Here is a 12,744-nt window from a genome sequence, read left to right as displayed (position 1 = left end):
AAACTAGTTAATATAATACTGATGTAAATTACCTTTAGAGTAAGCGTCATCAAATGACATTTTATAGTCCTCTTTGTCAGTTTTATTTTCCCCTACTGGAGCTCTTAGAATGGCCGAGGGTACACTGTCTGAATCTGTTGAATTGTACATGTCATGCTTCTTCAGCCAATTCTTGAAAGCTCTCTCTGACCCACAAGAGCTGATGGACCACATAGAGCTGTCGGTATCAAGATCGGATATCACTGGAGGATTTTCGTTTATATAGCGAAGATCTAACTTAGGCACAACCAGATTTTCTTGCAGATACTCATCATCTGCTAAATCATCATAAGAGTCTGTCGCATGGGCTGTCCAGTTGTATGGAATAGCACTTATGGTCGTATAGTAAGACAAGGTGGAAGGATGAGACATGCAGGATCCGGTCGGTGTGAAGTCGCCTCTCTGAATCTCAGACCTATACATTTGGCTTCCTGATGAGGCATATTTGGTTTGATGTGTGTCTGTATCCCGAAGATCTTCCTCAGAAGAAAAATATTCAAAAGTTGTGGGTGGTGACATGCTCTGTATATTGTCTTCCGAGCTATCAATTCTTGGATCTCCGTGATTTTCTTGCTGATCAATCAGATTTGTCTATAATACAACCAACAGATTTGTATGAATTAAAGGAGGTTTTGGGGTAGAAGAAAAAAATCTATGCCAACATTTTGAAAAGTAAAAAAACGGGTTTGCTTTCATATTAAACAATTTTACTGGCTTTTATCGATGTCAAATAGACTGTTTAAACGACAATTCCATAAAACATGGTTACAAGACATAATTACGTATATAGTGTGTTCACATAGATTTCCGATGTTTAAGCAGTATATCTTATCTATTCATTATCATATCTGTTAGGATGTTGGTTTGTTTAATATAGTTTATTGTCCTGATCTTTTCTTGTTTTTCTAAATTACTATATTATTCTTACCATTGTGCTATTATTGACTATTCTATTCAGTGCTGACTGTAAGAAATCCTTGATATAACCAACTGCATGATCTGAAAACCACAAAAAAAAAAAAGATTACACGGTAAAAAAAAACTCCACTCAAGTAACAATCTAAAACTTTTGATAGAATAAAATAAGCCACAAAAAAACTAACATATCCAAACCAAATGTTTATAGAAAATAAGCTTATCTCGGTTGCTCTTGGAATGAGGAAATTATCACAGAAAATAAACGATAACAGCAAAACAAAAATAAAAATCAACTGTTAAAAATACAAGAATGAAATTTTTCTTCACTAATAACAATAGAATGGAGGGTGCATTTATTGTACCAATAATACCTGGTACATTAACTAATGCATCTCCCATCAATGTTGTCAACTTGTTGGTACTGACTGTATTATCACTTTCTGTTTGTACAGAGGCATCCACAGTACACGTCTGATAGGTTTGGGTTTCTTTGTTTTGTAATTGACTAACAAAGTATTTCGGAAGGATATCCTGCAAGATGGCTGTTGCTCTCAACAACTTGTCTCCATCTGACTCCTTGGTGGACTCGTACTTCCTACTTGACTTCAACTCAGCCTGTGAACGGTTGTCATTGAAATCCTGAAAAAGGAGTAAAAATATTGAAAACGAGGTTAAAGTACAATGAGCGCACTAAAGGATTAATATCATAGATATTTTTTTCATTTCTAATCAATCTTTGCGCCATATACTAGTAAAGTGTGACCGTTGGATTTGTGTTCATGAAACATAATTCCAAAATTTTAAATGTTGCCTCAAATAACGGATATTGGAACATTAAATGATACCACTGTTATGATATAAATCATTTCATTATCCATCTACTATTTAACTTAGTAACTAAACAATTCTTCATTATTTTGAATTTTAAGAATATAAGAATACAAAACATAAATAATGGACGTATTTCGTAGCATAACAGCCTTGGAGATAAGAACGTAAACTTTATATTGCATGTACAGTATTATATCGTTCACCATACCAAAACTTACCAAACTTAAACATTCGTGTGCTATTCTTCTTGCATCTGCAATATTCTGTTTAAACTCCTGGTCCCTGATTAGAACTTGAAACATGTTCAGTTCTGTAAAAACGGAAAATAAATCATTCTGTCAACTCTTATTCTTTGGTGATTGTTGTCATAAATTAAAGATGCACAGTGAAAAGTTATGAAACAATGTTGCCTTTTTCAAAAAATAAAATGTAGCTGTAAGTATGCTTTGAACATCAATATCATTTATTATGTAAAAATAATTCATTTCTCCATTTAAACTGTAGACTTAAAAACAAAATTATATATGTGCATATTTCTGTAAATTGCGGATTTTTGTACAAGGTTATAGATATTTTTTTCTGAAATTGTTTTTAAAATTTTTAACAGCAGTGTAATACTCTAACTTTAAATATTCACCCCTTGTTTGATTTTGTATTTACATTGTAACATAGATTAAATTTATTCGTTCAGTGTATATTCACTTGTGTTAATATGTCTTTAATAGTTATTCCACAAGGACGTGGTGTGTCAGTGTAAGATCACCCCGACGGCCGGAGGCCAGATGATGATCTAACACTGACACACCAAGTCCGAACGGGATAACCATTTTACATCCCAGCTGTTTTAGATTAGACGAAAAACCGTCTACAATTCATAAAATCGAGTTTAGAACGCCACACAACCATAATAATATACTTTATATATTACTATATGATGTATACCCAGTGATATTGTTTGCCTTAAATTAGTGGCGAATAAATGCTTTTTCCCCTGTAGAAGAATCCCAATTTGAAAAAAAAATGGCTGAAAATTATTCCCAAAAGACAACTTTTTTCCCAAACAGTGCAGTCTCAGTAGTAATTGTGCATGAATACAAACTGAAACCCACTCCTTTCAACAATTTTCTTGCCTAAAATGACTATATGTGCACATTTGAGGGTTCATTTATGTATCGTCACTGACAAAATGGGGTCTTATTTTAAATCAGGGTTTGACTTTTGAAAATGGGTCTGTAAATTGAAGTTTCAGTCAAATTCATGGTTTATTTTAAATTTCCAAATTTGATCAAAATTACGCATATTTTCCCAATAAAAAAGGGTAGAGTTAGTTTTGAAAAAAGCCAACAATATCACTGATACCCTTTTTGACCCCCGAACACAATGAGTAGATATCAAACAATGTCAACTCGCCCCACTTGCCAATCGGTCCACACTATATCGCCACTTTATAAAAATATCGCCCTACTCTTGTTTACCGACTCTTCCCACTTTTGAAAAAGGTGTAAAATCAAATTGAACAATTAGTCTGACAACTCATTTATTAACGAAAAAGGTTTAAACCCCATTGAATAAAGGTCTGCCAACTCGCCCCACTTATAAAAAGATCTTGCCTCCTTTAAGTATGTTAACCGACCGTGCAAGGGCTGTATAGCCAGTCAAGGTCGTTAAAAACTTCCATTTGTTGTAAGTATGTTAAATTACTTTTTGTTCGTATCCAGTCGTCCTGGTGTAGTGGTATGTGTCGTGGATTGATATGCTAAAGGTCTTGAGTTCGAATCCCTGCATATACAGTGGATTTTTTCTACGTGAATTTTGATTGATAGTCTTTTCCGTATACAATTATAAGTTTTATAGTGGATTTGACATTCCCGCCAAAATGTTACAGGACAAAGGAAAGCATGCATAACAAAGAAACTCAGACTGGGGTGATCTGGTTCCCTGTTAGAACAAAGGAGCTGGGATTTAATTTGATTGATTTAAGCCATTTCAATTGATACTTTATAGTGTGTCTTTCTATGTTGTGATGTTACACTATTGATTAGTTAAAAAAATATGTTTGCACCGGTCCTAAGTTAGGAATCTGATGTTAAGTGGTTGTTTGTTGATGTTGTTCATAAGGTTGTGTTTCTCGTTTTTTATATAAATTATACCGTTTGTTTTCCCGTTTGAATGGTTTTACACTAGCCATTTTTTGGGTCCTTTAATTGTAGATTGTTGTTTAACTGTGAGCTAAGGCTCCGTATTGAAGTCCATACTTTGACCTGTTATGGTTTACTTTTATAAACTGTGATTTGGATGTAGAGTTGTCTCATTAGCACTCATACCACATATTTTATCTAGATACACTAACTAGAAATGTGCATTCGGGTACAGGTTAGTGTAAAAGTTCGCAATGTGAAGATATGACTGAAGGTTTGAATTTTCATATATTAACATATGAAGCAAGATCTCCAACTTGTCATTTCTATCCGCTTGGTAAAGCTATATGTGTTTTTACTAAATACTTACGTTTTGGTGTCATAGGACCAGTGATTTTCATGATATCTATTAGATATCCAGATAGTTTACAATGCTCATGAATATCTGAAAGATATAATGATACTTGGAAATCGGAGACACCCTTGTGTGTGGTCGGTGAAAGAGTAGAGGGATGCAACACAATTTTTTCCAAATCCTTCAAAAATTGAAACGAAATTATGGAATGATAATAAAAAAAAGATTACACGGTGTGTAGCGTTGTTATGCAATGTATCCAACAATTCTGTTAACAGCATAATATAGTTACAAAATCCATTATCCCATCATAGAATTAGTCCTTTTGTAGTAAAAGAAGTTATTTCAACAATTTGACTAAGAAGGGACTATATATAAATATCACTATTGATACTATATATTTTTGTATTATTACATTTTGTTCAAAGTCGGAAAATACATGGGTATGCATTATGGAATTTAAAATATATCCAACTTTATCGAACTGTCGCAAAAATTAATAATGAAAAATAAATGTCTGAGCTATGAATCTGACTGTTGATCGCTCTGTTCATCAAGCTGTATAACTTAGTCATGATAACTTAACTATAGTAGAAAAGGCAGCTCCGAAAATCCGAATATCACACCACTTGTTGTATTTTTTGCGTCTGTATCAAGTCTTGTTGGTGCTGTTCTAATTTGATTTCAAATAATAGAATTTGCTGACGATAGCATTTCCTATACAACTATTCTATACAGAATAAAAATATATTGATACCTTCATAACAAAATCCTAAAGAGAAAGCTCAAGTTTCTTATAGATAAATCTTTATTATCATTAACTAAATAACATAGTTACAGAGATGATAATATGTACAATACAACATATTTTGCATGTGTGAAATATACATAAATAAATGTAGTTTAACCAGGAGGACAGACTTTCACTGATATATAGTTTATAAATCTACCCATTTTTTCTCAGTAATACAATGTTGACTGTAGTGAATACATTTTTAAATTTAAGAATATTAACAATAGTCTGGTAAATATGTAGGACTCTAAAGTGCGATGGGGACGCTAACGTACGATGGTCACGCTAAAGTGTGATGGTCTACGCTATTTTTAGTGTGATGCCTCCATACGCTAAAGTGTGATGGTCCGCCGAAGAATAGACATACATGTAGTTGGGTTCAGTCGTTTATACAAACCAAAAATGAACATGCCGGAAGATGAAATGAATAATGGAAGCGAACAGATGCATATTAATGTTTACCTTTACGTTAAAATATTGTCGATTTTATTGGAGAGTATAAACGTCGGTAAAATAAAGGTTCACGTTTTCAAGCGTAAATCATAAATTGTCCATTAAATTATCAGTGTGTACATCGTAGTAATATATAACATGTATTAATATTCGCTACGAAAAAGGGGAAAACTCGAACAACAACCCCTTTCTCTCTCATTTAAATTAAAGCTTGTACAAATAAATTTTATCTATTCCGACAATGACCAAATTTTGTATTTGCAACTGACAGCTTTCAGGGGATGTGTTTACATTAATAGGGTGTGTAAACGGCAAGTTACATCCAATAAGCCCCTCGTCCTGAACATGCATGAAATATTTGCCTCTGGACGTTAAGCAACAACAATCAATCCAATACGCCCGAATTGTTAAAAATTCATTTGAAAAAAATATAGTATTTTGTGACACCTAAATAACTTTTTTAGCAATTATTACCAGGTCAGTCTTCTATATTTAGAAACAATCACATAAGACTACCGGTAAAGTAAAAGCCTGTCGCATTATATGTTATATCATAGCAAACTAGATTTTGCAAAAACACTTGTTTTTAAAATTAGTGCCATTTGAACCTTTCTCTTTTGTTCCATCGCACTTTAGTAAACAAACAACCACCGTACTTTAGCGGGAGACACCATCGTACTTAAGCGTAGACCATCGCAATTTAGCGTGACCATCGCACTTTAGAGTACCATCGCACTTTAGAGTCCTACAAATGTTTATATCGTTCTTTTTTGAAAAAAAAAGGACAATTAAGACATTACATAATGGAATTCATCGCTGATGTCAGCAGATTCATAAAGGTGACATAGCCTCTCTGGTCTTTGAACATTTTGCAACCTCCCTGTCTCCACTGGCAAACGCTGATTGCCAAGTCTAAATTTACATAGTTTCAGTGCATTTTTTAACGATAAAACTGAAATATAATTTTCAAATTCAAGTTCTGTTTTGAATAATTTATAATTTATCGTACCCAGGCATTAAATAAAAGGAGTACTGAAAAAAAGACCGCCTTCATAGGTAAAGCATTAGTATCGAGAAAATATTAAAAACAGTTTTTTTTCTTTTTCTAACCTTGTTTGTTCATATTGGCACATGAGCTGATAAATGGTATGCAGGCATTAACCAGAGGCGGATTAAGGGGGCAGCCCCCCTTTTTTTGAGAAAATTTTTTGTTGATTATATAGGGAATCACTGGAGCCTGACGGGAGCGGGACCCCTCTTAGGCAGCCAGTGAGCCCCCAATTATGAAAATTTGTAGAGCCGCCACTGTTAACAAGAAGTTCAAAAAAAGCTCTTTGTGTTATTTTTTGTGGATTTGTTTTATAACATATAGATTTTTCTTTTAAAGAATTAAAAAAAAACAATTTCGGTATTCATCAATATAGTACAAGCATTGGATTATTGAATAACTATAAAATAAAGAAGATACGGATAAGATATTGCATGCAAATGAATAATGTTTATATAGCAACTCACCCATTGTTGATTTTCATCCACAATCGGACAGTCTGTCATACGATAATTAACGATAAACGATAAAAGATCGCAGAACGGGTTGCTAGAAATCTGTACGCAATGACGAATTTTTCGCAACTGACTTGGGCGGAAGTCGATGTTAACTCGGAAACGTTCTATGACGTTGCTTCATTGTTTGCAAAAACACCTAAGCCGCGTCAGAATTCCTTGAACTTGTACATGTCTCTCTGTCCCTAAACCTCGGTAGATACCGCATCCTTTAACGTTGAGGAATGGTTCTAGAAACGGATTGACATTCATAAATGTTTCGGAATACGTTTGACAATTTCAAAGAATTCTTTATATATATTATTTTTATTTGTTTTTACTTGTAGCTCATGAACAGTTGAAGACTCAAATCAGGAGAAGATAGGGGGATAAAATACATACAGTGTATATGTGACAGTGAATGAAAATCAGGAATAGGGATTTTTTAATAATGCCTGAATTAATAAGTGATAAGGAAGTATAAGGAATTTTATACAATCGCTAAGAATTTTGTAAAATCCCTTATTACAAGTTCAAACTTGATATCAGAAATGTACATATTTTTTAAAATATATAAACCATTAGTTAATAGAATATATAATAGGATGGAAAAGAGACAACAACCCGATTATAGAGTAAAAGTACATCCGGAGGAAGATCCCTGAATAAAAATGTGTACTAGTTCAGTGAATATGAACGTCATACTAAACTCCTAAACATATAAATAATCTAAAATAAAAAAAAAACATACAAGACTAACAAAGGCTAGAGGCTTCAAAATTTGGACAGGCGCAAAAATGCGGCGGGGTTAAAGATGTTTAGTGAGATCTCAAATCTCTCTTTATGTACCTCTAGTCAATGTAGATAAAACAAACAACAGTGTAAAACTCAGTTTTAAAGAAGTCTAAGTCCGATGTCCGAATAGGTAACTAAAGAAGCTAAGGAAAATGGCAATGATACATAAATTAACAGGGGACTTATTACAGTTGTGGCATTTTTTGATTGGTTGTTTATACTTATTACATACTATCTTTACTGTATTTTTATATGTAGCATATAAATAAGACAGCACTCATTTGATTTTTTTATTTTCTTTTTACTGATCAAACATGTAAATCTACGATAATAGTATTTGATCTTTTTCCAGAGTTTAAGTCTTATGGACTATATTAAATTAAATGAGGAGATATCATATGGCACAATTGCAATGCAAATGAGACAATTATATCTACCAAAGTTTAAATGAAGTTGCTGTAGGCAATTATATACAACAATAGGGTCTTCGACAATGAGAAAACACAATCCCTATATAGTACGTCTGCTATAAAAGCCCCCACCCCCCACCCCCAACATGAAAAATATGAAACAATTCAATTGATACAATTTACGGCCTAGTTTATAACAAAGTAATTTACGAAAAACAAATATCAGACATGAACCAACTGGTTAACGGATTTTTATAAATTCGCGTTAAGATGTATGGTGTTCCATTGCATGTTTAATGTGGTACGGTCATAGGTGTCTTCAATTATATATATATCCTGGTAAATTAATAAGAGAGAAAAATCCAAATGCTCTATTACGTAAGACTCACTATAAGAGATAGAAAAATATGTATTTATAATAGAAGCATTGTACTAGATGCAAACCAGATGCTCCGCAGGGCGCAGATTTATACGACCGCAGAGGTTGAACCCTGAACGGTTGGGGCAAGTATGGACACAACATTCAAGATGGATTCAGCTCTAAATTTGGATTGTGATTAAATAGTTGACACAGCATATTTTTCTGACACAGAATGAATGTGGTCTAATGAACTTAAAAATTTTTTTTTTTGCCTTTGAGCAATTCACTATGCTGTTGAATATTAATCCTCTCAAAAAAATGTTTGAAGAAATTTTCTTTTTATTTATGAAATCTGAAATGAGAAAAATTGAACCCCCCCCCCCCCACCCCCTAATATTTTTTTACATCCCCCTTTCCCTTATTCCAAAACTGATCTCAATTCAAATTTCTAATGGAGTTTGCAACAATAACTACTCATTTAAATACATATTAAAATGTAAAAAAAGTGCTTGTTATCACTGAATGGTAAAGATTGTTTTAATTTATCAGTTGGTAGTAAAAGTGAATATACATTGTATATTGTATAAAACAATGATTTATGTTGATTCAACTACTATTCTGGACAAAGAGATAACTCCCAATTGAAAATTTCTTGCTATTGCACAATATTGTAAAATTAGATATTTCTTGCTGTTGCGCAATACTGTGCAATTGAAGATTTCTTGCTATTGCGCAATACTGTGCAATTGAAAATTTCTTGCTATTGCTGAATACTGTGCAATTGAAAATTTCTTGCTATTGCACAATACTTTCTATAAAAATTTTGGATCCTGATTTGGACAAACTTGAAAACTAGGCCCATAATCAAAAATCTAAGTACATGTTTAGATTCAGCATATCAAAGAAGCTCAAGAATTCAATTTTTCTTAAAATCAAACTTAGTTTGATTTTGGACCCTTTGGACTTTAATGTAGACCAATTTGAAAACGGGACCAAAAATTAAGAATCTACATACACAGTTAGATTTGGCATATCAAAGAACCCCAATTATTCAATTTTTGATAAAATCAAACAAAGTTTAATTTTGGACCCCGATTTGGACCAACTTGAAAACTGGGCCAATAATCAAAAATCTAAGTACATTTTCAGATTCAGCATATCAAATTAAAGAACCCCAAGGATTCAATTTTTGTTAAAATCAAACTAAGTTTAATTTTGGACCCCTTGGACCTTAATATAGACCAATTTGAAAACGGGACCAAAAATTAAGAATCTACATACACTGTAGATTCAGCATATCAAAGAACCCCAATTATTCAATTTTTGATGAAATCAAACAAAGTTTAATATGGACCCTTTGGGCCCCTTATTCCTAAACTGTTTGGGACCAAAACTTCCAAAATCAATCCCAACCTTCTTTTTATGGTCATAAACCTTGTGTTTAAATTTCATAGATTTCTATTTACTTATACTAAAGTTATGATGCGAAAACCAAGAAAAATGCTTATTTGTGCCCCTTTTTGGCCCCCAATTCCTAAACTGTTCGGAACTCAACTCCCAAAATCAATCCCAACCTTCCTTTTGTGGTCATAACCTTGTGTTTAAATTTCATTGATTTCTATTTACTTATACTAAAGTTATTGGGCAAAAACCAAGAATAATGCTTATTTGGGCCCTTTTTTGGCCCCTAATTCCTAAACTGTTGAAACCAAAACTCCAAAAATCAATCCCAACCTTTCTTTTGTGGTCATAAACCTTGTGTCAAAATTTCATAGATTTCTATTTACTTTAACTAAAGTTATAGTGCGAAAACCAAGAAAATACTTATTTGGGCCCTTTTTGGTCCCTAATTCCTAAAATGTTGGGACTTAAACTTCCAAAATCAATCATAACCTTCCTTTTGTGGTCATAAACCTTGTGTTAAAATTTCATAGATTTCTATTTACTTTTACTAAATATTAGAGTGCGAAAACTAAAAAGTATCCGGACGACGACGCCAACGTGATACCAATATACGACCAAAAATTTTTCAATTTTTGTGGTCGTATAAAAACTTGGCGGTATAATTAAAACCATGAAATTTTTGTTTTAGATGTCATTTGGGTATTTCAGTTTTAGTTCAAGCTGTTCATTGGAACTTGTTTCAAATTTGTGATTTCAAATGTGATTTCGTGGGCCTTTTATTTGCGGCAATTGTTGAAGGTTGTACGGTGATCTTCACTTTCATTTACAGCTTATAATCCTTCCTTTTAAAGAAATCAGACAAACACACTAACAAAACTTAACTGAGCAATGAGCCGTGAAAATGAAGTCAAGGTCAAATAAAACACGCGAGACTGACACATACAACATAAAACATTTCATCACACCAACTTTGACCACTGCACCATGAAAATGAGGCCAAGGTCAGAAAACACCTGCCAGTTGGACATGTACACTTTACCATCATTACATACATCAAATATACTAGACCTATTGCTTATGGACTTGACCACCAAAACTTCACTTTGTTCACTGATCCATGAAATGACATCAAGGTCAAGTGACAACTGTCTGATGGTCATGAAGACCTTGCAAGGTCAGGAAAGCACATACCAAATATGGTTATTCTTTTACTCATAAGAGAGAAATTAACATTACTTTCTGGCAAGTAGTCACTGAACCATGAAAATGAGGTCAAGGACAACGGTCATGTGACAGACAGAAACTTTGTAACATACTTAAGGCATATGTATACAAAGTATGAAGCATTCAGGTTTTCCACCTTCTAAAATAGAAAGCTTATTAAAAGTTAGCTAACGCCACCGCTGCTCACTATTTCTATGTCGAGCTTTCTGCATGCTCGACAAAAAACCTTGACCATTGGTCATTCTTATGCATGTGACTCGAGTCTTGATGAACCATGCAATACAATATTTTTCTGATATATTACGAAACGCAGAAAAAATTTCCTAGATTCCTATTTACTTAAACTAAAGTTATAGTGTGAAGACCAAAAGTCTTTGGACGACGACGCCAACGTGATACCAATATAAGACCAAAAAATTTTCACTTTTTGCGGTCGTATAAAAATGATTTATACCCGCGAGCCCCCTTAATCTGAAGTTATTGTCCAGAAACCAAATGTGTCTTTGGACAACGACATCATACCATTTGTTGTAAATGTGTGTATTTGTTATTTCCAAGTACAGAAATATCATTATTATTGTATTAAGAGAGTGTATATAAGTTATCAGAATTTATTTCTAGTGTTAAGTATATTGAATGAGTAATTAACGTTCGTTTTACTTTGTTATTAGCTGTATTGATAACGTCATATATTGCGCATTTTTGTCATGTATTGTTCAGAACGTTACCGTTGGGTCAATATTTTAAGCGTGAACCCAAAAGTGCTAATTTGTGAGCTCTTAACTGGAAGAATTGATGTCTAGATTTGTTTATTCATAAGATTGTATTAGTATAAGCATTTTGAGTCGAGGACTCCTATATTTTATGTAAGCGTTTTACGTATGTTTTTCTTCCTGCTTAGAATATTTACTTCCAGTAATTTGAAATAAATACCAGTGCAACGTCACGTTCGTCAGTCTTTGCTGTGTTTACGTTTGGCTTGCAGCAAGGCTAATCCCGGGGGTTCCTAGAGGTAAAAAGCAGCGCATTTAGCTGGATGCCTCGCAGTTTATATTATTTATAAGGGTCGTAGTTTAGAGGTAAGAAGCAGCGCAGATGCCTTGCATTTTATGTCATTGTAATATTTAAGATAATCCCATTTGGTCCGTACGAATTCAAATAAGACTATTATTTTAGTAGCTCCGCCCCGTATATAAATTATATATTATTGTTAGAATATTGTACTTGTATGGAAATATATCAGCTGTTTAATAAAAGTATAATTTTTACTATTGATCATTTACTCACGCTACCAATGACGAGAGAGAACAGACAAAAGATTTGACGTCCGTATTTATTTATTTATTATCCCTTGTATTTACTAGTTTTATGAGATATTCGTATTTGCTGGCTTTATAACTATATCAATACATAGCAAGAAGCAGAAATTACAACACCATTATACAATCCCAAAAATTATTTTGCTTTCGTATAAAAACTGA

At 33.2% G+C, this 12,744-nt stretch overlaps 1 protein-coding gene across 1 annotated transcript; it reads right to left on the bottom strand.

The window, feature by feature from the left end:
* Positions 1 to 3: 3 nt before the first annotated feature.
* On the bottom strand, positions 4 to 7,153 carry LOC143066745 (uncharacterized). Its single transcript, XM_076239556.1, has 6 exons — positions 7,043 to 7,153; positions 4,297 to 4,371; positions 2,007 to 2,098; positions 1,329 to 1,596; positions 968 to 1,038; positions 4 to 630 (listed from the first exon to the last, which is right to left on the bottom strand). The coding sequence occupies exons 1-6, from the start codon at positions 7,044 to 7,046 to the stop codon at positions 4 to 6; spliced, it is 1,137 nt and encodes a 378-aa protein (XP_076095671.1). The 5' UTR covers positions 7,047 to 7,153.
* Positions 7,154 to 12,744: the final 5,591 nt, after the last annotated feature.

Source organism: Mytilus galloprovincialis, chromosome 3 (genome assembly GCF_965363235.1).
Source record: "Mytilus galloprovincialis chromosome 3, xbMytGall1.hap1.1, whole genome shotgun sequence".
NCBI classification, from domain to species: domain Eukaryota; kingdom Metazoa; phylum Mollusca; class Bivalvia; order Mytilida; family Mytilidae; genus Mytilus; species Mytilus galloprovincialis.
Note: the sequence above shows the minus strand (reverse complement) of the source record. Positions and strands in the feature narration are given on the sequence as shown.

Coding starts and splice junctions, on each gene's coding strand:
- LOC143066745 (XM_076239556.1), bottom strand. Junction 1,597..2,006: donor CACACGAATGTTTAAGTTTG/GTAAGTTTTGGT, acceptor CTCCTTTTTCAG/GATTTCAATGACAACCGTTC. Junction 631..967: donor TAGTCAATAATAGCACAATG/GTAAGAATAATA, acceptor GTTGTATTATAG/ACAAATCTGATTGATCAGCA.